The following is a 27,540-nucleotide window of genomic DNA, read 5'->3' as shown; positions in this document are numbered from 1 at the left end:
TCCCCCCCACCCCCAGGCTCCGCGGCCTCGCGGCTCCGCCCAGCACCCCACGGGGCCCCAGTTCGCTAAGTTATCCGGGGAGCGGGCTGGCCTCTTTGTCAGACTAAAAACGTTTAAATTTGTGCGATGGGCCTGACTCCAAAGATCTCACCAAAAACAAACAAAAGCAAAAAACCAAAAAAAGCTGTTTCGGCCTGAAAGCCCGCCCTTCCGGCCTGCCCGGCACGTGGGCCCAGCGCGCGCCGAGCCCGCGGCGGCCCGGACTGCGCAGGCGTGGCGGCCGGGGAGGGGCGGGGCGCGGTTTCCCTGGAGACCGGGCGGAAGCGGCCGGAGGCGGCCGGAAGCAGCGCGGCGGCGGCCCCGGCGACATGGAGCAGCGGCGGGCGGGGCCCGCGGAGGAAGCGGGCGGCGACGAGGCGGCGGAGGCGGGGGAGGCGGGCTGCAGCCCCGCGGCGGCCGCGCCGGAGGAGCCCGGCGGCCTCGGTCGGCGTCAATGAGGAGGGCGGGGCGGGGGCGAGGGAGGGCGCCGTCAGTGGCTGGGCGTTGGGCGGCCCAGACCCCGACGCCCGCGGCGTGGCCTCCTCGGGCTCGAGTGGGCGTGCGCGCTGCAGTGCCGCGGGGAGGGGCGGGGGAGGGGACGGGAGGGGAGGGGACGGGAGGGGAGGGGAGGGGCGGGCGGCGCTGCGGACGGGCGCATGCGCGGGGCCGCCCCCGACCTCGGGGACCCCGCCTCCTCCGACCTGGGGGGGGTGCTCCGCCTCTGACCTCGGGGACCCCCGCCTGCGACCTCGGGTTGGGGGATCCCGCCTCCGACCTCGGGGCTCTGCTGCGTAGCGCCCACCCCGGCCCGGCGCCAGGCTGCTCTCCGCACCCCCTACCCGCTCCCCCTTTACACGTTTAATTCTTTTTTTTAAAAAGCTTTTCTTTTTTAAAATATTTTTATTTACTTATTCGTGGACACACACACACACACAGAGGCGGAGACGCAGGCAGAGGGAGAAGCAGGCTCCATGCAGGGAGCCCGATGCGGGACTCGATCCCGGGACCCCGGGGTCACGCCCTGGGCCGAAGGCAGATGCTCAACGGCTAGGCCACCCGGGCCGCCCCCCTGTTTTTCTTTTAAGATTATTTATTTATTTATTCATCTGAGAGAGAGAGGCGGAGGGAGAAGCAGGGTCCCTGCGGGGAGCGCGGCACGGGACTCGATCCCGGGACCCGGGGGCCGCAGAAGCGCGTCGGCCTCCTGCAGCGCGCGGCCGGGGCGGCTGCGGTGCGTGTGGGCTCAGTTGGCGGAGAAGCGAGCGCAGGCCCCAAGCGGCGAACTGAGGCACAGACGCCACGCAGCTCCGCCGGCTTCCCCGTGAAAGTGCGGGTTCCCGTTCGGGGCCACGGTAGCGCGTCGCCCTTTAACCGGTTGAGAGCTGCACAGCCCTGCGCCCTCCCCGCGCCTCCCCACCCCAGGACATGAGCTCCTTTTTAAAATTCAAGAAATAGTTATTATTTTTTTTTCTTTTCCCATTTAACGAGTTCTTATCGGGAGCCTGTTAGATGCCAGGCGCGGTCCTAGACCCTGCGGATTCAGCCCCGAACTAGACGGGCCTGTTCCCCTTGGTACCTAGGGGGAGGCCTGGGGGCCATGGCCTGGCTTCTCTGCCTTTGTGTCTTTATGATTTTTTTTTTTTTTTTTTTTTTTTTTTTGATTTAAGGCCATGCTACTTTGAATGATTTTTTTAGTTGGTTGAAATCAGCGTTTGAACTTCTCTGCCCCTTAGGCTTTAATCTAGATGGGTTTTTGTTTTGTTTTGTTTTGTTTTGTTTTTTTACCATAAACTTGCAAGCAACGGATTGCCTCTTGGATCTTCCGTTATCGACCAGGATAGGATTTTCGGCCTCCAGGTAGCGAGGAGCCTGAGAGCAGTAAGAGTCCACAAAGAAATAGGAGCTGAACAGGACTGGAGACCCGACTGCACGTGCAGTTTCATCTCTATGATTTTTTTTTTCAGATGCATTGACCCATGAATCCAGGAAAAAAAAAAAAAAAGTCATTCTGCATTCTTCTTTCTCAGTTACCGTTTTTTTTTTTTTTTTTTTTTTTTTTTTTAAAGAACTGACGGTTACTCAGAGACGACCAGCAGCCTGAATATATTTATTTCTCTGTTTTTTTGCATGTGGCGCATTGGTTCACGGTCAAGTGGTGCCCGAAGGAGGCCCTCCAGCCAGAGTCATAGTTCACGTGGACCTGGATTGCTTTTATGCACAAGTAGAAATGATCTCCAACCCCGAACTGAAGGGCAAACCTTTAGGTAACTCTGGGCGTTAGCAATAATTCCTTTTTGTATAAGAGTGCTAGCTCTTCATTTATGTTGATTATATTCCGAGTTGTTAATCCTATTAAAGATTTTGGAAGCAGTTCTTGAGGTACTTTGTAAACTCTCACGACCAGGTGTGAAACTGATAAGCCCTATTTAATAAATGCTGGATTTTATACAAGTACTATAGCCAACTGAACGTGAACAGAAAGACCATAATAAACTTGCAGTCTTGTTCTCAATGAAATTTATAATCCTCTTGTCTCAAAGTCTTACTACATTCTAGTGGAGTTTTCATCTATCCAGTTTTGAAATTAACTCTTGAATTGCACAACAGTTGGATTTTGAACAGACCCCTAAATACTTAAGGCATATAGGGTGTAAGCTTTTCACAAAAATATAAGTATCATTTTGAATAAAAGGCAAAGAGAAATTTTATGTTGAGAATTTACTTATTAATATGTTGGCTTTTTTTTTTTTTTTTTTAAGATTCTATTTATTCATGAGAGACAGAGAGAGAGAGAGAGAGAGGGAGAAGCAGGCTCCAGGCGGGGAGCCCAATGCGGGACTCAATCCCGGGATCCTAGGACCACGCCCTGAGCCGAAGGCAGGCACCAAACCACTGAGCCACCCAGGGATCCCTATGTTGGCTTGTATTTGGAAAAGTCATTTAAATTTCCAAAAATTTATGCATGTAGTAAGACTTTATCTTTTAATATAAACATAAAGGGCAATTCTGGTTCACCAGCTGCTAACCTCTCGTGCCTAGTTTGGTTTTGATAAATCCCAGTTCAACCCAGCCTGGTTGAACAAAGGGATGATTAGTTTTTAGTATGCCAGTACCGGTCTAAGATATTTAAACTTTCCCAAGGGCGTCAAGGAGTTAGGATTGGAGGATGTAAGTTTTCTCGTAAAGGCATTTGTAATTAGTAGCAGTATAACACAAAGCTGCTATGTAGATAATGCTCAATAAAAAATTATTGTATGATTAAGACACAGGAATGAATGATTATCTGGAAGTGAGAAATGTGATGCTAAAAGTTTCTAGGAGAAAACAAAAGTAGTCTTTCAGTTATGCTCACCGAATGTGTGACTTTTTGGGCTGGTGACATACAGTGGTGAGTCTACCTTAATTTAATTCTGTATTAAGAGATTGCTTTTTTAGTTCAAGTTACCAGTCCTATTTTTTATATAGTTCACTAATGACTCTTAAATTACTTTGACCCAGAGATTCTGTTTTGGGGCACAATCTGATATATCAAAAATCTTTATATGAAATAACGTTTCTTGCCCTGTTTATAATATTTTAGAAACAAATGTCTGACATTGGTGGAATGGACGTAACCTTTTTCGTTCACCCACCTGTTTGCGTTTTACGTATGTTAGATGAACATTACTATTATAATGGCAAACAAGTGGTCAACTTGTGTAAAGAGAAAATTAATTTCATCAATCTTAAGCCACCACTAGTAAGCTACAATTTTTATGATCTGTAGATCATAATTTAATCATTTTTGATAAGGAGGAGGCCTATTAATGATGCCTCACTGTCTAATATTTTCAGCTAATTACTGTGAAGAACAGTTTGGTAATTACATTTATTGGGGATGGGAGAGATCTTTAATGATTACTGTAGTTTGACACTTGTAACAGAACGTTGCTTTATATTCTTTGGAAAGTTTTTCTAGCAGAAACCAGTAATTAATTGTACTCAGTTATTTTCATCTGCCTTATTTTTTTGGTGAAATATGGCATACACTTTATATAGAGCGAGTTAATTCAATGTAAATCAATCTGGTTTGTATTGTCTGAAAAAAAAATCCTAGAAGGATTTTATTTGTATCTTTTCACTGAAGACTCCAGAGAACATACTGATTTATGATAATTTTTGTTGAATTTTACTTAATAAAACTTTGATGAATGGAGGATTTGCTTTTTAAATGAGTAGAGCTTTTTATTCTTAAAATAGATTGCATTACAACTTATAATAAGGAATTAGTAGATTTTATTTTAAAATATTTCTTTAATCCTGCTCAGTTTTCTCATAAAATATTTACTTTTTATAGGCGTTCAGCAGAAATATTTGGTAGTTACCTGCAACTATGAAGCTAGGAAACTTGGAGTTAAGAAACTAATGAATGTCAGAGATGCAAAAGAAAAATGTCCACAGCTGGTGTTAGTTAATGGAGAAGACTTGACTCGTTACAGAGAGATGTCATATAAGGTTACAGGTACAGATCATGGGCAATGTACTTTCAGCATTAATTTGTATATAGGATGCCCATTCACTACATGAGTCTTTTAATTAGTAAAATGCCATAAATCACTTTTGTTTGCTAATGACTTTTATTTTGGATCTTGCCTGGTTTTAAAAACATTTTATACACATAAGAGGATGACTTTATATGAGCAATATTGACAAAAAATGTATAGTTGGGAGAAATTTGGAGACCCTTATGACTGATATTTATATACTGTGAGAAAAAATGTAAAATAAGATTTGGAAACAAGATAATGGAAAGATATACCAAAGAAAGTAAAATACTTTTTTTTATTTTAAACTTAAATACGAAATTTATTTATTATTTATTTTTTAGATTTATTTATTCATGAGAGAGAGAGAGAGGGGCAGAGAGACAGGCAGAGGGAGAAGCAGGCTCCACGCAGGGAGACCGATGTGGGACTCGATCCCAGGTCTACAGGATCACGCCCTGGGCTGAAGGTGGACGCTCAACCACTGAGCCACCCGGCCTGCCCTTTAAATACCAAATTTAAATGAATTATGAGGAAATAACTGTACTTTGATGCACTGATATTTGGGAGAGGCTTCTCTGATATTTGATTAACTTAATTAAAAACTAGATTTGTTAAGAACTATTAGACAAAATAATGAGTATATTCATTTTTTCTTGGATTGTATACATACGTGTATATGTACACTAAATATTATAGTATAGATAAACTCCTCCATATTAAGATTTGGGTTTGAATCTTAAGAGTTTTAGTAAATTATAGGAAAAATGAAAATGCATTTGTACTGGCATATTGCGAATATATAATAATTTAAAAACGTATAAGAATCAGCTATTCATCTTTTTTGCTATTGTTTTTGCATGTTCTTTTATAAATTGGAGCAGTTTTCAGATGAAAGTGTTAAATATCCAAAGCCCTTTCAAATTTACAAAAAAAAGATATTTAAGAAAAATGGATGAAAGATATAAATAGGCAGTTGACAGAAAGAACAAACCCAATGTCCACAATTATGTGGGACAAAAATACTCAAATTCATTAGTAGCTAAGGAAATTTGAATTAGTGAGAGATTGTTTTATGTCCATCATACTTGCAAAAAATAAAGAATGTGAGAAAAAGTAGAAACAAAGCATTATACTTTTATAAAAAAGTACTTAGAAACATTTTTTGAAATTAGAGATATATACTGTATGGTGAATTCAAGCTCCATGTTGGTGTAATTACATAATGACAAATATTCTAAGCATGATTTGTGCATTAATAAAAAGTATTTTCTTAATTTTCTCATAGTATTTTCTGAGTTGAAGTAGGAAAATGGCTTAATAGTCCTATACTGAATTTAGCTCTGAGCTATTTATAATATATAATCTTGTTTATTTTATATTTTTCTACTATGTATATTTTTATATGTTTTGGTCTAGATAGTTTTTTCTCTAATTACAAACTGCTCTCTTTGGCCTTGTATGTTTAATAAATGCATCTTGTTCATGAAGTTTGACAGCAAAAAAGAGATTAACTTCAGGAATAGGATAATGATTTATCCCTGTGACCTAGTAATAGAACTCATATAATCAATCAGTGCTCAGTGATCCACCAGCTTTGTGCATGGTCCCGTGTTTAATTTGCTTTTCTGCTTACTTAAAAATTATCCATTATTTTTCTTATATAGTATATGCTTTTGAAACAAATTGCAGAAATTGAGGGAAATGCAGTAGAATCCTTTTATGTGATCAAACATTGTCAGTCTCAGATAAATGGTTTTCTCTAGGTAGATTGGAAGGGATTTTTGGTGGTCACTAGGTCACATTAATCATTATTGTTTTCCCTGGATATTATCAAGTCGGCATAAATAAAATGGAGATATTTTTACTATTTATATAAAAAATGATCTGTATGTACTTTAATTTATGAATTTATGAATTTATAGAACTTTGAGAACTGCATTTTTATATAAGAAGGGACTAATAGTTTTCTGCCATCCTGCTCGTATCAGTAGATGATTCAGAGAAGTGAAAATTCTTCTCAATGATTTCAGAGTTAACTAGTTTTAATCCAAAAAATAAAAATTAATTGTCATTTTGAATTTATTTCAAATTTTGGTTCAGTTCAGTTTAGCAAGCATTTGACTTAAGGACAAGGTATTGTGTTAGGTGCTGGACATTTGAAGATATGTAATTCATGATCCATATCTACTCTTAAGTAATAAGCTGGGAGATGACTAATCAATATTTTGCATTGTATATTTTGAAACTTAAGTGACTTTTTTTTTATTCAGTAATTATTGGAAGTTTTATTTATTTATTATTTTTTAACTTATTTATTCATGAGAGACACACAGAGGCAGAGACACAGGCAGAGGGAGAAGCAGGCTCCCTGCAAGGAGACCAGTGTGGGACTCGATCCTGGATTCCGGAATCACGCCCTGGGCCAAAGGCAGATGCTCAACCACTGAGCCACTCAGGCGTCCCAGTGGAAAACTTTATTAAAGATATTGTGGAAGTGTGAATATACATAAAACCTTTAACATATTTGATATATTTTTAAGCACGAAATAGTTGAATCTATATTTTAGTTAGGACTTTAGATAACATCTGTGTACCAATATTATTTCAATTTAGAGTTGTTGGAAGAATTTAGTCCAGTTGTTGAGAGACTTGGATTTGATGAAAATTTTGTGGATCTAACAGAAATGGTTGAGAAGAGACTACAGCAACTTCAAAGTGATGAACTTTCAGCACTGACGGTGTCAGGTCATGTTTATAATAATCAGTGTAAGTGAATTCTTGTATTTAATAACTAAAAGTACCTAAATTTTTTCACTGAATTCAGTGAGTTCAATGAGTTGAATTATCTTTCTGAAAATTTTATGGCTTTTGTTGTAGGTACAGCATATTTCAGTGATCGATCTCAAATGACTAAAATTAGATATTGCTATTCCATATTAAGTAGGCAGAAAGTGAGATTTTGATGATCTGTAGCTTAGGGCTCCATGCTCTTTTCTTTTCTTTGACACATTTTGTGTTACTATTTCTTTTTTTTTGTTGTTTTTTTGTTTTTTTTTTTAAGATTTTATGTATTTATTCATGAGAGACACACAGAGAGAGAGAGAGAGAAGCAGAGACACAGGCAGAGGGAGAAGCAGGCTCCATGCAGGGAGCCCGACGTGGGACTTGATTCCAGGTCTCCAGGATCACGCCCTGGGCCGAAGGCGGCGCTAAACCGCTGAGCCACTCGGGCTGCCCTGTGTTACCATTTCTTAACAGCCATACCTCCTTAGGTCATCCTTAAGTTATAAGAGTTGCCATGATAATAGACTTTTTAGAAAAATTTTTGATTCTCCTAAAACTGTCTTTAAGCAAAAATTTGAAGTAAACTGAATTTGTTTTTTGTTGCCTCTTCTGCTTGTTCCCTTCTATTCCCCCAGGCATCAAGACACTTATGTTGCTCTCTGAGTTCTTGAGTTACCCCTGTGGAAGCTTGTCCAGGCCTACCTGCCATCTTTTGCAAGCTCATATTCAGTCAGTTTGACAATCTTTGCCAGCTCTTAGCAAGAAAACAGAATGGTCCATCTCCTTCACATATTAAAGTATAAATGACTAATGGTATTTCCAGAGATATTTGCATTTGAAAATAAGTGTCAATAAGCCCCAGTGAATATCTATTAAACTTTAAACACCTTGTAACTCTGCTGGTGACTTCCAAATCATACTACCATGGAAAACATGCTACTCTGCTTTTGTGTAAGACTTGCCCTGACCTTCTTGCTCCTAGGTCTCAGCATATGTGTCCTCTTATCGCTTTTTTGAGAGCTGGTGATCAATCTCCAGTCTAGTTTTCTGCCATTCTGATATTAAAGAAGAAAAGGGGTAGAGCTACAATTCTCTTCTAGCAGAGGACATGAAGCTTTTCACATCTTTTGTGCCATGTCACTTATAAAGACTGAATAGAAGGTTCTAAGTAGGTTTCCGTATAATTTTTAAAGCAAATACAGTATTTGTTAGAACATATTACAAAGCTAGATTTTCTTCTTCTTTTTTTTGTTTTAAAGATTTTATTTATTTATTCATGATAGACACAGAGAGAGAGAGAGAGAGGCAGGCTCCATACCGGGAGCCCGACGCGGGACTCGATCCTGGGACTCCAGGATCATGCCCTGAGCCAAAGGCAGGCGCTAAACTGCTGAGCCACCCAGGGATCCCGAGAGCTAGGTTTTCTATCCTAAAGAGAAGATATCTAATTCTTTATGAATCTTTCCTCACAAGATTCTGTTAAAATTTTTTTTCAAACCTACAGAAAAGTTGACAGTAATACAGTGAGAACACTATGCCCTTCCTTGTAGATACACCCATTGTTATTTTCCTACATTTACTTTATCTTGCTCCTTCTTTATTGATTGGTTGGTTGATTGATGACCTGTTTAAAGGTAACTTGCAGACATCATGACATTTCATCTGTAAATACTCCTGAAGATAAGGAGAGCCTCATATAATCCTAATACCATTTTCACCCTGAAGAAAATGTTTCAGTATAATTTCCATATACCTTTCATAAAAGATAAATTACATACAGATTAAGAATTGTTTTCAGTAGCACATATAGGTAGTGTGTGTAAAATTTAGATTCACACCTTTAAAGCTGTAATATCAGCTCTTATTAATGTAATACTTCTACTTTTATGCTTGCTTATGATTAAACATGAGTAAAAGTTTTACCAATGTCAGTAGGGACTTTTTTTTAATGAGAGATCAGTTTTCACAATCTGTTAATCATTAAGCACTCCCAGCATGCATTCACTATCACAGGCACTAGGAATTCACTTCTGGAAGTTATTTACTTTACAGGATTACTATGAAGAATCAAAGAGATGTGTTAAGTGGGTGACAGTATGGTGGTGTTGGAGAAAAGGGTTGGATATAGTTTAAACCCTGTGCCTCCCCCTTTTTTAAAGATTTATTTATTTATTCATGAGAGACACAGACTGAGAGAGCAAGGCAGAGGGAGAAGCAGGCTCCCACATGGAGCCTAATGTGGACAGGATCCTGACCTGAGCCACAGGCAGGCACCCACCTGCTGAGCCACCCAGGCATCCCAAGCCCTATGCCCTTTTTAAACTCATTTGCAAAAAAAAAATTTTGTGGTGACTTTTAATGATATTTGCTTTTTTTGTAGATATAAACCTGCATGACATCTTGCACATCAGATTACTTGTTGGATCTCAGATTGCAGCAGAGATGCGGGAAGCCATGTATAATCAACTGGGTCTCACTGGCTGTGCTGGAGTGGCTTCTAATAAATTATTGGCAAAATTAGTTTCTGGTGTTTTTAAACCAAATCAACAAACAGTCTTACTACCTGAAAGTTCTCAAGTTCTCATTCAGAGCTTGAACCATGTAAAGGAAATGCCTGGTAAGACATTTATATTTGAAAAATATACATTAGTTTTCTTAAATTTTTTTTAATTTTAAAAATCATACTTAAATGTTCTTAATTCTTAGAATCTGTATACTTGGCTCTTGGAGAAAACCCAAAACCCTAATGTTCTTTAGGGAATCTGGGTTAAGAAATCTATGAAAGTACTTTTCTAGTTTCACCACTTTTTGTATAGTTTGAATATGATCATGAAACTTATAACCTGGAAACACAGTCCTTTATTTTTAATCCCTGCTTTGTATCCCTAGACCATACACTGCATCTAGAGGGGGCATTGGCCTTTTACTAACTATTCTGGGATTATATGGAAAATATTAGGGCTATAAGAGGCCCTTCAAAGCATTGAGGCCAAGTTCGTGTCTTAAAGATGAGGAAACTAATTTTCTTGAGGGGATTAGTGACCTTAGGTCATGGGGCAAATTTCTGTCTTTGACGGCCAGATACGGTTTTATAGACCATTAATGAAGGATATGTTAAACTTCATTTCTACGGCATTGCTAGGGCGTAAGATGTTAGAATTCTGTGGAAGTGAATTTCTAAGATGGCTGAACCTTCAGATGTCATAACTTCATTTGTTTAACCCATGTTTGTGTGATTACAAAATGTTTTGTACACTGCCTTGCTGTCATTAATATTGTGTACCTTGAAGTTTTCTGGATGACATTGAGTCTGTGTTCTGACTACATCAGGTTGTAATAAATTGAGGACTGTATACCGTTCATACGACATTATTACTTGGCTTTACTTTTTGAGTACTTGCGTTTATTTATTTTTATAGGCTTTCTCTTTTCTTTCTTATTGCCAGATTGCCAGCTCTCTTTTATTTCAGCTATGAAAATATCTGACACACTACTAATTTCCCCTCCACGGGGGCATGGGGGACTCAGTCAGTTAAACCTCTGACTCTTGATTTTGGGTCAGGTCATGATCTCAGGATCATGAGATCAAGCCCAGCATGGGGCTCCATTATCAGTGTAGAGTTTCCTTGAGATTCTCTCCTTTATCCTCTGCTCTTCCTGCTCTTGCTCTTTTTTTCTCTTAAATGTTAAAAAAAAAAAAATATTCCTCCACATCCATTGCCTTTCAGTTACTACTTTTACTGTGGTGGGAAATCAAAATACTGTAGAATTTTTCTTTTTAATGAGAAAAATAAAGGAGTACTAATTACCTGAGTATCTCAGGGTGATAAAGTATTGACTGAGTTTTAGTGCAAGAACTTTTGATAAGAGTTTTGCTAATGAGTAGATTTTTTTGTTTGTTTGCTTCCTTGATCTTATTTTGGGATAGTAAATATTGCCAGATATGTCTTGTGGATAAATGTGTGATATTATGTGTAAGAATCAGGTTAGCTGACTAGCACATGCTAATTAATTTTGTTGCTGTAGTGACAGTCTTCCTTTGCATGAATAATAACCATTATTCTTGAATACTTCCAAGGTGTTATGTAACAGGTGGTAAACATTTCATTTTATCAAGACAGCATTTTTTGGTTGTCTCCATATTTATTACGTTGTACTAGGGTTGTGAGGTTTCTGAAGTGGTTCATATAAGAGGTCCTGAGCAGAAGAAGGATAGCCTAATTTTCAATAAAATTTAATCCTAGTGAAATATTCATTATGGAATTTAAAGATGTGTGTGTGTGTGTGTGTATGTAATATTTTAATTAGCTTTATTTTAAGAAGAAAAGCTACTCTAACACTGTACGTATTTCTTTTTGTCTAGGTATTGGCTATAAAACTGCCAAACGTCTTGAAGCTCTGGGTATCAGTAGTGTGTATGATCTTCAAACCTTTTCATCCAAAATATTAGAAAAAGAATTAGGAATTTCAGTTGCTCAGCGTATCCAGAAGCTCAGTTTTGGAGAGGATAACTCTCCTGTGACACCTTCAGGACCACCTCAGGTACCTGATAATGATTTTATTTTAATTGGGTACTGGTTGCCACATTATTTGAGATAAAGATTTCTGGCTTTAGTACTATGTTCTTATTATTCTAATTTGCTTACTAGGTTAGTATTGGTCTCTATCCTATGAGAACACTAGTTTATTGAGTTAGTAAATTTTTTTTTTTTAAGTAGGCTCTATGGTGGGCCTTGAACTCATGACCCTGAGATCAAGTGACCTGAGCTGAAATCAACAGTTGGATGCATAACTGACTGAGCCACATAGGCATCCCTAGATTAGTAAATATTTTTAAATTGAATCTAAGAATTCGTATTTCTGTCTCAAGTTAGGTACCTTGCTTAAATACTACTTACAGCCCATATTGCATATATTAGGCAAAATATTTTAATTTTTAAGAAATCTTGTTTTCCGAGTAGTCTAATGATTTAGGAAATGAAGACAGGTATAATCACCCAGTTAACACTGATTTTTTTTTTTTCCTATGTGACAGGCACTTTACTAAGTGCTTTATGTACCTTAGTCCATTTAATCTTTACAACAAAGCTTCGAGGTAGGTAGTGCTACCCACTCTCCCGTTCTTGTTTTAAAGATGAGGGTACTGTACTTCAGAAAGGTTAAATAACGTGTCTAAGGTTAAACTCAAATTCAAGTGCTAGGAGATTAAGAGCCTCACTGTAATTGTAAAGTAAAGCTTGGAGTTGGTACTAGAGCTTTATAATTTTCTTGACTTTCTGGATACTTTCTAGTGGAGTACAGTAACTTGCAGATAAAAAGAGTTAATAAAAAAGTGAACTAGGGACACCCGGGTGGCTCAGCGGTTTGGTGCCTGCCTTCAGCCCAGGGTATGGTCCCGGTCCTGGGTTTGAGTCCTACGTCAGGCTCCTTGCATGGAGCCTACTTCTCCCTCTGCCTGTGTCTCTGCCTCTCTCTCTCTGTCTCTGTCTCTCTCTCTCTGTATGTGTGTCTCATGAATAAATAAATAAAATCCTAAAAAATAAAATAAAATAAAATAAAATAAAATAAAATAAAAGTGAACTAAATGGCTGAAATTAAGCACAAGAAGGAAGTTAATAAAGAATATTCTGAATATTTGGCATGCACACTTATAACTGGATATGCTTATTGGTTTACAATAATCCCTATTTGTGCTTCTTTGGTAGTCCTTTAGTGAAGAAGATTCATTTAAAAAGTGTTCATCAGAAGTCGAAGTTAAAAATAAGATTGAAGAACTACTTGCCAGTCTCTTGAACAGGTGATTTTCCATTTTGCCATATCATTCTATATATTCTGTATAGAGTATCTAGAAAGTATAGTTGATATTCTATCTTGAAATTTATAGATTAACTGGAGACTGAACAGTGTAAAGAGAGATCGCTTATCATTGAATTTCTCTACAATATAAACTGTTGCAAAAAATAGCAATAGACGCTCATAACTAAATATAATTCATTTTCATTAGTCTTAATTTTAATAACATTGTGGTTATACTGTGGCTCTTAAGCTGCTCACAGTTACCTAAGAGGGTTTTATGGATATTTAGAATCTCTACACTTAGAAATTTGTGATGATTGAGGATAGGAAATTGTGAAGAGCACATGATGGAGAAAGTAGACGAACCCTCATATCTCCTTTGCATCAGACTATGTGAAAGAAGATAGACTCAGACAAAGGAATAGCTAAATGAGGCTATGTGTGTGCAGCCAGAGTGTGGTGTGTGCAGGGCCCTGGTCTGTAAATAAATGAACGTGTCAGCTGCATTATGAGTATACAAATAGCATAGCATAAACCAAACAAGATGTTTAGCTTTCTGATGCTCCTTTACTATCATATATCTGTTTCTCAGTATTCCATAGAAGAGTATTGTCTGTCTTCCTCCTATTTCTTAGACTTCTCAGGATAAGGTGGCAGGGGCCTAACAGTTTAGAGTAGCTGTGCTTCTGTAAATGAGGGTAGGATGGCTAACTATGACTGAGGAAAAAGGATTTTAGATGACTCTAAGTCTCAGTAAAATAATGGGGTAAAATTTCCTACAGCGTTACTGTCACATGCTGTGTGGTTCTCATGTCTTGAGCAGAGCCATGCATTCATCATTTGCTGCACACGACTGGGGCTGGCTGAGTGACCTAGCTTCGGTGATATAACTCAGGCTGGGCCTGTGAGTATGTTCCTGAAACTGGGTCATCTGCTTGGCTTCAGTTACTATGAGACTACTATGAAATGCCTGGCCCTTGGAAAGAGTTCTGCCCGTAAAGAAACTACAAAAAAATTTTTGTAGGCTCTTATATTTGTAGAATCGACACAGAAATGAGGCTAGGTGCTCTAAACCTGTAAATTACCAAGTATGAACCATTTATCCGTGTCTCTGTTTTCTATCCCCTCTTCTTCAGTAACTGAGGTATAATACCATCTAAGTGACTGGCCAAAAAAAAAATTGTGCTTGTGTGAATGTATTTTCCCCTCTAGTTTAAGCTTGCTTAGAATATAACCTTTTCCTAATAAGTCTTAATTAGTTCTATAAACCAAGTCACACTCTAAATTATATAAGGACTTCATAGAAGAAGTTTAACTGGAAGATATTTAAACTAGTAACACATTTATAGGAACCATGTAAGATATTTTATTAGTAAGGCAGCAATCAAGACGTTTTGTGATAAAAAATTATCACAAAAATCCAAGTTTTCCAGTTCAAAATATTTGAGTATGTTTAACAGTGTACAATATTTTTATTTTATGTTTGTGATTTTTTAGTGCATTGCCATATATATAAAAAGGAAAATATTATTTTTTAATGACATTTATTCCAGTAATTAGATTTTCTGCTTTTTAAGTGAATTTCTTTCTCACTAAAACCTTTGTTTCAACGCTAAAACCAAGGCCATTTAAATGGAACACTTTTTAAGACACATGTACATGTATGTCTTTAGTATATAATTGATGTTTCTTTGTTTCTTTTTAAGATTTTATTTATTTATTCATGATAGACACACAGAGAGAGAGAGAGAGGCAAAGACAAAAGCAGGCTCCATGCAGGGAGCCCGATGCAGGACTCGATCCCGGGACTACAGGATCATGCCTGGACCAAAGGCAGGCACCAAACTGCTGAGCCACCTAGAGATCCCCCCTATAATTGATGTTTCAAGTCATTGCTCTTATTTGCCATATAATGGTGATATTCCTGTTCCTTGTGTCTGTTCAGGGAGTGCTCTTTGACAAAAGTTATCTAATTTAAAACCTTTTTTTCTTTTTTGTAATCTTTTTTTTTTTTTTTCAGTATAAAAATTTCACATATTTGCCTCTGCCAGTGAACAAGTCTCTTAGTTTCTTAAATTTCCTGCTGATTTTAATAAGTTGTTTTTAGTGATGTTTGTATTTGATTATAAAATGACTTGTTATATCTGATTTCCATTCTTTTCCTGATTTCACTCAATTCTGATTAAGGTCTGAGAGCTCTACGTTTAAGATTTTAGAGCTTTGGTGCATACGCTTGGTGTAATTTGTTTGGGCCATTCAGGGCCTTTTACTGCTTACTGCCTAGTTATCAACCATGTTTATAATTGTTACAGTTACTAAATTTGATACCTCTTAGATTAAAAAAATCTTTAGGTAATACTTTACTTTCCTGTTTCTCCTTTCTCTTAACTTTTAGAGTATGCCAAGATGGAAGGAAGCCACATACAATCAGATTAATAATCCGTCGATATTCATCTGAGAATCACTGTAGCCGTGAGAGTCGTCAGTGCCCTATTCCATCACATATAATTCAGAAGTTGGGGACAGGTATGGGCTAATTTTCTAATAATTTAATTGGCAGGTTGAACTCTTAAAAGAACTAACTTTGAATTAGAAATATGATCCAAAGTTGTAGGGTCTTCACAGGGAGTTAGTGAGCTATTAAATACCTTCATTCTATCAGGAATTTTCACAGGAAAACTGTGTTGGTTTTTATAGATAGTAAAAATGAAGATGCAGGGCGGCCTGGGTGGCTCAGCGGTTTAGCGCCGCCTTCAGCCCAGGGCCTGATCCTGGAAAACCGGGATTGAGTCCCAGGTCAGGCTCCCTGCATGGAGCCTGCTTCTCCCTCTGCCTGTGTCTCTGTCTCTGTCTTTGTCTCTCTCTCTCTCTCTGTCTCTCTCATGAATAAATTTTTAAAATCTTAAAAGATGCAGTTAATAGGGTTTCCCAAGTTCAAAGAAAACAAAACTATGATAATGTATTATATGGCACAAGATAACTTCTTTATGGACATTTAGATTGTTTCCCTTTTTTGACTCTTAGGAAAATGATGCTATGAATATTTGCATTTGGGCAGATACATGTTTTTATCTTGGGTAGATTACAAAGACTGGAATTGCTAAGTTATGTGGTAAATTGAACTTTAAGAAACTGCCAAACGTTTTCCCAAAGTGAGTATAACAGTTTATATTCTTAGCAAGAATGCATGAGGGTCCCAGGTTTTCATGTTCTCTCTCCCACTTAGTATTGTCAGTTTCCTTTATTATAGTTGTTCTTGTGGCCTAGTAGTGGTATTTCATTGTATTTTATGTTTTTTTTCCTCCTCTTTTATGGATAATGCTTTTGATGTCCTATCTAAACATTCTTTGTCCAACCCAAAGGCCATAGATTACCCCTCCATGTTTTCTTTTAGAAATTTATAGTTTTAAGCTTTAAAATTAGATCTAATTTGAGTAAATTTTTGTGTGTGGTGTGTGATAAGGGGCTTAATTCATTCTTTTGTATGTGGATATCCACTTGTTCCAACAGAATTTGTTAAATAGATTATTCTTTCTTGAATTGTCATGGCTCCTTTGTCAAAAAACTAAGTAGTTTATTTCTTGATTTTCTTATTCTTTTTTTTTTTTAAGATTTCATTTATTTATTTATGAGAGACACAGAGAGGGTGAGAGAGAGAGGCAGAGACACAGGCAGAGGGAGAAGCAGGCTCCCCGTGGGGAGCCTGATTAGGGACTTGATCCCAGGACTCCAGGATTATGCCCTGGGCTGAAGGCAGCACTAAACCACTGAGCCACCCAGGGATCCCCTTGATTTTCTTATTCCATTGATCTGTATGGTTATCCTTATATCAGTTCCACCCAATCTGATACTTTGTTATGTTTTGAAATTAAGTAGTGTAATTCCTTACCTTTGTTCTGTTTTGAATTATTTTGGCTATTCATGATCCTGGGCTTTTTGTTTGGGGGAAGATTTTAAAATAGGAATTTGATTTTTTTTATTTATTGTAGGTTTATTCAGATTTTCTATTTATTTTGAGTCAGTTTTAGTAATTTTAATTTTTTTAGGAATGTGTCCATTTCATTCAAGTTGTCTAGTTTGTTGGCATGAAATGGTCAATATTCTTTTATTACAAGTGCCTGGGTGACTTAGTTCCCTTCAACTTGGGTCATGATCCTGGAGTCGAGGGATCAAGTCCATATTGGGCTCTCTGCTCAGCGAGGATTAGGCTTCTCCCTCTCCCTGCTCGTTTTTTCTCTTTCACTTGCTCGCTCTCTCTGTGTCTCATAAATAAATAAATAAATAAAAATCTTAAAAAAAAAAAGATTCTTGAACCAATAGAGCATAATGGTATAATTTATCAAAGCTGGGAAATGGGTACATAATCAATATCTCATCTCTAGTTTTTAAAAAATTTCCCCTTGTAATCCTTCTAATTTTGGTAGGATCTGTAGTGATGTCTCTTCTTTCATTCCTGATTTTGGTAATGAAGGTATTCTTTTTTCTTTGTCATTCTAGCAAAGTTTATCTGAGTAAGCCTCACTCAAAGGTTTTATTGATTTAAGATCCAACTTTTGATGTCATTGGTTTCTCTGTTGTTTATCTACTTCCAATTTCATTTAATTCTGCTCTTTGTTTTGCCTTCTTCCTGCTGGCTTTAGGTTTAATTTTTCTTTTTCCCTGGTGTTTCATTTATTTTATACTCATTTTATAATAATTCAAGTTTAACATTACACATTTCTTTTTATTTTATTTTTTTTATTTTTATTTTTTTTAATTTATTTTTTATTGGTGTTCAATTTACTAACATACAGAATAACCCCCAGTGCCCGTCACCCATTCACTCCCACCCCCCGCCCTCCTCCCCTTCTACCACCCCTAGTTCGTTTCCTAGAGTTAGCAGTCTTTACGTTCTGTCTCCCTTTCTGATATTTCCCACACATTTCTTCTCCCTTCCCTTATATTCCCTTTCACTATTATTTATATTCCCCAAATGAATGAGAGCATATAATGTTTGTCCTTCTCCGACTGACTTACTTCACTCAGCATAATACCCTCCAGTTCCATCCACGTTGAAGCAAATGGTGGGTATTTGTCATTTCTAATAGCTGAGTAATATTCCATTGTATACATAAACCACATCTTCTTTATCCATTCATCTTTCGTTGGACACTGAGGCTCCTTCCACAGTTTGGCTATCGTGGCCATTGCTGCTATAAACATCGGGGTGCAGGTGTCCCGGCGTTTCATTGCATTTGTATCTTTGGGGTAAATCCCCAACAGTGCAATTGCTGGGTCGTAGGGCAGGTCTATTTTTAACTCATTGAGGAACCTCCACACAGTTTTCCAGAGTGGCTGCACCAGTTCACATTCCCACCAACAGTGTATGAGGGTTCCCTTTTCTCCGCATCCTCTCCAACATTTGTTGTTTCCTGCCTTGTTAATTTTCCCCATTCTCACTGGTGTGAGGTGGTATCTCATTGTGGTTTTGATTTGTATTTCCCTGATGGCAAGTGATGCAGAGCATTTTCTCATATGCATGTTGGCCATGTCTATGTCTTCCTCTGTGAGATTTCTGTTCATGTCTTTTGCCCATTTCATGATTGGATTGTTTGTTTCTTTGGTGTTGAGTTTAATAAGTTCTTTATAGATCTTGGAAACTAGCCCTTTATCTGATATGTCATTTGCAAATATCTTCTCCCATTCTGTAGGTTGTCTTTTAGTTTTGTTGACTGTATCCTTTGCTGTGCAAAAGCTTCTTAACTTGATGAAGTCCCAATAGTTCATTTTTGCTTTTGTTTCTTTTGCCTTCGTGGAGGTATCTTGCAAGAAGTTACTATGGCCGAGTTCAAAAAGGGTGTTGCCTGTGTTCTTCTCTAGGATTTTGATGGAATCTTGTCTCACATTTAGATCTTTCATCCATTTTGAGTTTATCTTTGTGTATGGTGAAAGAGAGTGGTCTAGTTTCATTCTTCTGCATGTGGATGTCCAATTTTCCCAGCACCATTTATTGAAGAGACTGTCTTTCTTCCAATGGATAGTCTTTCCTCCTTTATCGAATATTAGTTGCCCATAAAGTTCAGGGTCCACTTCTGGATTCTCTATTCTGTTCCACTGATCTATGTGTCTGTTTTTGTGCCAGTACCACACTGTCTTGATGACCACAGCTTTGTGGTACAACCTGAAATCTGGCATTGTGATGCCCCCAGATATGGTTTTCTTTTTTAAAATTCCCCTGGCTATTCGGGGTCTTTTCTGATTCCACACAAATCTTAAAATAATTTGTTCTAACTCTCTGAAGAAAGTCCATGGTATTTTGATAGGGATTGCATTAAACGTGTATATTGCCCTGGGTAACATTGACATTTTCACAATATTAATTCTGCCAATCCATGAGAATGGAATATTTTTCCATCTCTTTGTGTCTTCCTCAATTTCTTTCAGAAGTGTTCTATAGTTTTGAGGGTATAGATCCTTTACATCTTTGGTTAGGTTTATTCCTAGGTGTCTTATGCTTTTGGGTGCAATTGTAAATGGGATTGACTCCTTAATTTCTCTTTCTTCAGTCTCATTGTTAGTGTATAGAAATGCCACTGACTTCTGGGCATTGATTTTGTATCCTGCCACGCTACCGAATTGCTGTATGAGTTCTAGCAATCTTGGGGTGGAGACTTTTGGGTTTTCTATGTAGAGTATCATGTCATCGGCGAAGAGGGAGAGTTTGACTTCTTCTTTGCCAATTTGAATGCCTTTAATGTCTTTTTGTTGTCTGATTGCTGAGGCTAGGACTTCCAGTACTATGTTGAACAGCAGTGGTGAGAGTGGACATCCCTGTCTTGTTCCTGATCTTAGGGGAAAGGCTCCCAGTGCTTCCCCATTGAGAATGATATTTGCTGTGGGCTTTTCATAGATGGCTTTTAAGATGTCGAGGAATGTTCCCTCTATCCCTACACTCTGAAGAGTTTTGATCAGGAATGGATGCTGTATTTTGTCAAACACATTTCTTTTTAGTAGTGCTTTAGATGCTTTAGATTTGATGATTTCCCAAAATTCATTCTGTTGTTTTCTACCTTAATTTCATGTTGATCAGAGAACATATTTTGAGTAATTTCAGTCTGTCTAGATTTCTTGAGTGTAATTTTATTGCCTGGCATGTAGTCTATCCTGGAAAATTCACTATTTATATTTGAAAAGAACAGTTGAGCAACACTGTCAAATCATTCTACCTAACTAAAATTTGTGGAAGACTCGACCAATATGGCATTTTTGAATGACAGTTTGTCTGGATATAATTTTTTTTAATGATTTTATTTATTTATTTATTTATGATAGACATAGAGAGAGAGAGAGGGACAGAGACACAGGCAGAGGGAGAAGCAGGCTCCATGCCAGGAGCCCAACATGGGACTCAATCCCCAGACTCCAGGATTGCGCCCTGGACCAAAGGGCGCCAAAGGCAGGCGCCAAACCACTGAGCCACCCAGGGATCCCCTGGATATAATTCTTGACTGTTTTTCTTTCTGTACTTTTTTTTTTTTAATTTTTATTTATTTATGATAGTCACAGAGAGAGAGAGAGAGAGAGAGGCAGAGACACAGGCAGAGAGAGAAGCAGGCTCCATGCGCCGGGAGCCCTACGTGGGATTCGATCCCGGGTCTCCAGGATCGCGCCCTGGGCCAAAGGCAGGCGCCAAACCGCTGCGCCACCCAGGGATCCCTCTTTCTATACTTTGAATATACCATTCTGTTGTCTTCTGGTTTTCATAATTTGTGATGAGGAGTCAGCTCTTAATCAGTCCCCTTCTAGTCAGGAGAGAATAACCACCAAAAATTTGAATAGAGAAAGCTTCACAGAATTATTAAACTGTGATAGGGGAATGATTTTAAAGGTATAAAGAAGACTCTTAAGAGGTAACCAAGGACTGAGGAAAAGTACCTAATAAGGAAGAACAAACTTAGAAAGGAAAGTCCCCTACCCCTCAAGGACAAGGAGTGGTTGCAGAACACTGGATGGTGGAGAAATCTTTTGAATTACCTGCCCCAGAGCTTGTCCATAGTTATTGGACAGAGAGAAAACCATCCTCTGATCTGTGGATGAGCTGAGACTGGTTGGTAGGCACACAGAAGGAGTTGGGATATTGGGAGTTTCCTTATTGATGAGGCAGTGCATGTGTTGGAGTATGCAGTGTTCGTGTTGGAAGATTCTGTTATCAACCCTTTAGGATACAGGCAAGCTGAGGCTCGTGGATGGTTGTGCTGAAGATATCTGTATTCTGTTAATGCAAAGGCAGAAGATACGGTGCCTGCATAGGAAGACCTGGAGGAAACAGCCATCTGAGGTTAGAGGCAAGTCAAGGCTGTTAGGTGGGTGTGCAGAATGAGTGGGAGCACTCTCCTGGTACGTATGGTATTTGAGTGGGTAGTACCATGGTACATAGTCACTAAGCTCAGGTTAGGGCTTGAAGTTACTGAGTGTTCTACATGTGTGTAGTATTGAAAACACTATTAGATGTCCCCACACGTATGTATTACAAAGCATGTAGTGGGAGAAAGAAAAAGCAAATGGTAGTACATTGGAACCAGGAAGAGAAGCCACCTTTCTCCTTTAATAGTCTTCCAGTGTTCTCTAATGAAAATGTGTAATGTCATATTCAGTGTGAAAAATTTTAGAATCCAGTGCATTATCACAGAGCAGGTACTGAAGGATGAATTTGGAGCTGAGTTGTGGTATAACAATAGTAGTTGTATTGTTATTCTCATTTATGTGATGAGTTTTCTGTTTTTGTCTTTCATCAGTTTGACCATGATATGTCTAAGTGTGGAATCTTTGTATTTATCTTTCTTGGGATTTATTGAATTTCTTGATTCTGTAGATTTATTTTTTAATGAAATTTTGGGAGTTTTAGGCTCTTATTTCTTCAAGTATTGCCCTTTTTTTCCCTACCATCTCCTCTGGGACTCCATTGTACATATGTCTCTATGCTTGATAATATCCTACAGGTATGTGCAATTCTGTTCATTTTTCTTCAGTCTTTTTTCTCTTCTTTTAGCTTGGATAATTTCTTTTTCCTTAAGGATTTTATTTTTTAGGTAATCTTTACACTCAATATGAGGCTCCAACTTATAACCCTAAAATCAAGAGTTGCATGCTATACTATACCAACTAAGCCAGCTAAGCACCCCAAGATTGGATAATTTCTATTGAGCTGTCTTCAAGTTCTCTTAATTCACCTCTTAATCTCAAAACGGCTATTGCCCATCTAATGATTTTATTTATTTTGGTTACTGTACTTTTTAACTCTAGACTCTCCATTTGGCTTGTTTGCATATTTGAGTCTGTTTCCTTAATGAAATTCTCCTTTTTTGGTAGTTAACATATTTTACTTTATTTTTAATTTTTATTTTTTTAAATGATTGTTTGAGAGAGAGAGAGAGGTGTTGAGCACAGGGGAAGAAGCAGAGGGAGATAATCTTCAAGCAGATTCCCTGCTGGGCTTGGAACCTCTAAGTAGGCTCAGTCCCATGACCCATGAGATCATGACCTGAGCCAAAACTGAGAGTCACATGGTTAACTGACTGGTCCCTAAAATACTAGGCACTCCTCGTATTTTACTTTAATTCTTTAAAGTGGTTTTCTTAAAAAAAATAAAAAATAAAAAATAAAAAATAAAAAAAATAAAGTGGTTTTCTTTAATTCTTTTTTTTTTTTTTTTTTACAGATTTTATTTATTTATTTTAGAGAGAGACAGAGACGGAGTATGTGTGCACAAGTGGAGGGAGAGGGAGAGAAGCAGATTCCTTGCTGAGCGTGGAGCCCAACTTGAGGCTTAGTCTCTTGATCCTGAGAGATCATGTCCTAAGCTGAAATCAAGAGATGGAGGCTTACTCCACCGAGCCACATAGGTGTCCCTTTAGTTTTTTGAGCATATCTATAGTAGCAACTTTGAAGTCTGCTAAATGCAACTCAAAGTCCATTTCTATTGACTGCTTTTTCCTCCTGACTAGAATCACACTCCTATTTCTTCATACATTGTAATATTTGTTGAAAAGTGGACATTTTAGATAATGTATTTTAATAACTCTGGATTTGGATTTTTTTTTTTTAAGATTTTATTTATTCATCCATGAGAGAGAGAGAGAGAGGCACAGACACAGGCAGAAGGAGAAGCAGGCTCCATGCAGGGAGCCCGATGTGGGTGGGACTCAATCCCAGAACCCTGGGATCACACCCTGAGCCGAAGACAGACTATGTCTGCATAGTTTAGTGGTTAGCCAAAGAGTGGTCAAAGCTTTTGTTCAAATGCTAGGGCCTGAAAGTCACCACATTAGTCACAAAGTCCAGTTCTTTTTTTTTTTTTTTTTTTTTTAAGATTTTATTTATTTATTCATGAGAGACAGAGAGAGAGAGGCAGAGACACAGGCAGAGGGAGAAGCAGGCTCCATGCCGGGAGCCCGACGTAGGACTCCATCCCGGGACTCCAGCATCACGCCTTGGGCCAAAGGCAAGCGCTAAACCACTGAGCCACCCAGGGATCCCCACAAAGTCCAGTTTTATTGTAGTTTTATGAGGAGAAGATTTTCTGACCTGATCACACTTGCATAATCAGAAGTCCCATATTTCAAATCTTTTGAAAACTTAAACTCATTTGGCCTTTAGTATTGGTGTGAGATTGTCCCAGTTTAGTATGTAATGTCAAGATGTCCCAATGATATCTGTTTAGGATTTTAACTTCTTAATGCAAGCAATATAAATTATATTAAGCTTTTCATGTTAATTGTGATATAATGTGCTTAAATATAGTCTTCTCAAATAATTTTGTTTAGGAAATTGCGATGTGATAACCCCCATGGTTGATATACTTATGAAACTTTTCCGAAATATGGTAAATGTGAAGATGCCGTTTCATCTTACTCTTTTAAGTGTGTGCCTCTGTAACCTTAAAGCACTAAATACTTCTAAGAAAGGGACTATTGATTATTATTTGACACCATCATTATCAACAACTTCACGGTCTGGCAAGCGCAGTTTTGTAAGTACACTCTTGTTGGATTTGTGTGGTTAACTTAGAAAATTTTTTTTTAAGATTTTATTTATTCACAAGAGACATACAGAGAGAAAGGCAGAGACATAAGGAGGGGGAGGGGAAGCAGGCTTCATGCAGGGAGCCCGATGTGGGACTTGATCCTGGGACTCTGACATCACACCCTGAGCCAAAGGTAGATGATCAGCCACTGAGCCACCCAGGCGTCCCTTAATTTACAAATCTGTTTATGTTCCACTGATACAATTCAGAGATCCTTTTGGATGATATTGTTTGAATTTACTTGTATATATTACCTATCATATCATGGTTGCTAGCCATAAGTACTGTACTGTGATCTAAGAAGAAAACATAAGCATCACTGAATACAAGAGAAAACCATTTTGGAAGTTCCTTGTTTTGGAAGTATTAAAACATTTTATAGCAACAGGAATATGATGAATATGAAAATATTGCTAGATATTGGAAATAAAATGTTTGTCTATTAATTTAAACATAAGCTAGCAGCATTCCCTCTCCCAATGTTTTTGTTAAAGTATTTGGTTTTGAAATTTGAAATTGTTTTTTTTTTAAGATTTTATTTATTTATTCATGAGAGACACAGAGAGAGAGAGGGGGAGGCAGAGACACAGGCAGAGGAAGGAGAGAGAGAGAGAGAGAGAGAGAGAGACAGGCAGAAGGAGAAACAGGCTCCATGTAGGGAGCCCAACGTGGGACTCGATCCCGGGTCTCCAGGATCAGGCCCTGGGCTGAAGGCAGCGCTAAACCGCTGAGCCACCTGGGCTGCCGTATTTGGTTTTGAAATTACATTGAATTTTGCTAGCAGGATTGATAAATGACTACTCATTCTAAATTGTAGAAATTAAGAGTGTGGCAATACAGAAGCAGAGGCTGGTCATACTTTCAAGTGACTAAAATAAAACTCTATGGCCATTTAGCAAATCTCTACTTACTAAATATGGGATGCTTTAAGAAATAATCATATTTTACTAAATTGTACTTGCCTGCAGTTAACTCTTAATTCAAAATGTTATTTTCTTTGTTTTAATGTTTAATCAGTATATCAGTAATATCTTCATTAACATTTCAGTTTAAAAATGAGAACAGAATACTGTTACAGAAATAATCAGTGTCTCTTCAAATTACTTTTTTTCTGTAGTTTTTATTCCCTTTATTAACTGAAATTTTAAAAAGTTACTTTTTACTTCTTATTTGGTAGAAACAAAATTAGAGTCTTTATAATGGTTTTAGGAAGGTAAACATAAATGAAAGTACCTTGTACATGTCTGGCATATGGTAAATACAGTGTCCCAGATCTCTTCTCCTTTGACTTTTTTTGCAGTTACTGTTGATGTTTCCTGGGTTATTTATGACTGTGTATATATTTTCATGGTGCTTAAAACTAGAGGGAAAATTTAAGTGAAAATTTTTATATAGAAAAATTATGCTAATTAGAACTGAAATTTAAATTTTTATTTTATGTAAATATAAATAGTACAATATCTTCATATCAATACTGGATTTTTACCATAGAAATATATATATTTTTTGTTAAATGTTACACTTCAGAATAGAGATTTTCAGAAAACTAGCCTTTGATGTTCTGTGCATATATATATCTTTAAGATACTTGTAGGCAAATCATTTACTTTTCTAGGCTACCGTTCCTTTATTCACAGAATTGTAAATTTGAAAACATGATTGTTAAGGTCCTTTCCAAGTTTCCAGATGCATACCTATCTTCTGGCTCAATACTATCTAGGAAGGAAACCTCTCCCTTGAATAGTGAAGAAAGATGCACACAATAGTGTGACTAATGTGGTGGATTTATCATCTCTCGTTGTTTGGAATTGGCCAAAAGGATTGAAATTATTGAGTAGGACAGAAACGTGTTGGTCAGGTAATAGTCCTCTTCAGCATCATGAATATTTAAAAAATATCGGATACCTCTAATTACTGTTATTCTTGTGTCCTAGAAAATGAAAGACAGTCATATGGAAGATTTTCCCAAAGACAAAGAAACAAATTGGGATTTTCTACCATCTGGAAGAATTGAAAGTACAAGAACTGGGGAGGCTCCACGAGATACTGCAGATTTTTCTAAAGAAAAAGACAGTGATGAATTCCCACTCCGCTCACTTCCTGAAGGTATTGACCAAGAAGTCTTTAAGGAGCTTCCAGTAGATATTCAAGAAGAAATCCTTTCTGGAAAATCTGGAGAAAAAGTTCAAGGCAAAGGAAGTTTGAATTGTCCGTTACATGCCTCTAGAGGAGTATTATCTTTCTTTTCTACAAAACAAATGCAAGATAGTCCCTTAAATCCTAAAGATCATTTATCCAATAGTAAACAGATATCGTCTGTATCTTCCTGTGAACCAGGAACATCAGGTTTAAATAGCAGTAGTTCCTCTCCTCCATCTAGCCAAAAGAATTATTCACATTATATAGACAGTAGATTACAAGATGAACGAATGAGTCAAGGACCTAAAGAATCTCAAGGATTTCATTTCTCAAATACAAACCCTGCTGTATCTATTTTCCATTCATTTCCAAATTTGCAGAGTGAGCAACTTTTCTCCAAGAACTGCTCTACAGATAGCCATAAGGAACCAGTAGTGACAGTCTCTCATCATGAAGGACTTAAAGAAAATAGAGAGCAAGATTCTAGTGATGAGAAAATTACCTTTCCTTCTGATGTTGATCCTGAAGTTTTCTATGAACTACCAGAAGAGGTACAAAAAGAGCTGTTGGCAGACTGGAAGAGAGCAGGATCAGATTTCCACAATGTACATAAATAAGCACGTTCAGAAAAAAGGTCTAAAAAGCAAAGGAAAGGCCATTGTTCTCAGATTTAGCAGTTTATTAAGCTCCTCTAAATTAAACACTAATAGATATTCAATAATGTAGAAATTCCAATATAAAATGTTCCAGATAAAAGCAAGTCTAGTTATGGGAAGTAAATTCTGACAAAGCATAACAATATTCATAACAGAAGAAATAATGTAAAATTATCTTATTTCTAAAGCTGTTTTATATTGCTTTTCAATAAAAAGAATATCATGGTTAATATTAGTACATTTCCCATAAATCGGGATGGGTGGTGGGGAAAGACATACATCTGTGTGTAAAACATAGACTAGCAAATCATTGCTGTGACGTAGCAAAGAACAATTTTTTTTTCTGTGAAATAGGGAATGGCTCAAGAAATTCAGCCCATTAGGAAACTTCCAGATAAGAAATTCTGCTGCCAACTACTAAAAATACAGATATCTATGACTGAAGTATTGTGTACCATTTAATAATCTGATTTTTAAAAAAAATACCAAAGCAATGTATATGCAACGAATGCTTCTGAGTATACACCAGAATCTGCTA

At 37.8% G+C, this 27,540-nt stretch overlaps 1 protein-coding gene and 1 long non-coding RNA gene across 16 annotated transcripts in view; one reads left to right on the top strand and one right to left on the bottom strand.

Moving 5' to 3' along the window:
• Nucleotides 1–27,540, bottom strand: part of LOC125755445 (uncharacterized) — a 51,051-nt gene that overhangs the window by 12,434 nt on the left and 11,077 nt on the right. Inside the window, exons 3-5 of the long non-coding RNA XR_007412045.1 lie at nucleotides 26,849–26,982; nucleotides 25,902–26,379; nucleotides 25,441–25,567 (exon numbers count right to left, since the gene is read on the bottom strand). This is a non-coding gene — a long non-coding RNA (uncharacterized LOC125755445). The remainder of the gene's footprint in view (nucleotides 1–25,440; nucleotides 25,568–25,901; nucleotides 26,380–26,848; nucleotides 26,983–27,540) is intronic.
• On the top strand, nucleotides 330–27,232 carry POLI (DNA polymerase iota). 15 transcript variants are annotated; one of them, XR_007412034.1, is made up of 11 exons: nucleotides 330–483; nucleotides 2,193–2,303; nucleotides 4,376–4,540; nucleotides 7,179–7,331; nucleotides 9,730–9,966; nucleotides 11,713–11,891; nucleotides 13,055–13,146; nucleotides 15,541–15,671; nucleotides 21,411–21,462; nucleotides 22,843–23,026; nucleotides 23,948–24,085. XR_007412034.1 is itself a non-coding variant. In XM_049112594.1 (11 exons), the coding sequence occupies exons 1-10, from the start codon at nucleotides 369–371 to the stop codon at nucleotides 23,582–23,584; spliced, it is 1,326 nt and encodes a 441-aa protein (XP_048968551.1). In that variant the 5' UTR covers nucleotides 330–368; the 3' UTR covers nucleotides 23,585–23,625; nucleotides 23,948–23,974. The 15 variants fall into 15 exon arrangements, 11 of the variants coding, with proteins under 11 accessions (XP_048968551.1, XP_048968556.1, XP_048968554.1 ...); XM_049112594.1 differs by lacking the exon at nucleotides 22,843–23,026 and adding an exon at nucleotides 23,494–23,625 and having other exon boundaries at nucleotides 23,948–23,974; XM_049112580.1 differs by lacking the exons at nucleotides 21,411–21,462; nucleotides 22,843–23,026 and adding exons at nucleotides 23,494–23,625; nucleotides 26,142–27,232 and having other exon boundaries at nucleotides 332–483; nucleotides 23,948–24,153.

This window comes from Canis lupus, chromosome 1 (genome assembly GCF_003254725.2).
Source record: "Canis lupus dingo isolate Sandy chromosome 1, ASM325472v2, whole genome shotgun sequence".
Lineage (NCBI taxonomy): Eukaryota > Metazoa > Chordata > Mammalia > Carnivora > Canidae > Canis > Canis lupus.
This window is presented reverse-complemented; position numbering and strand designations above follow the sequence as displayed.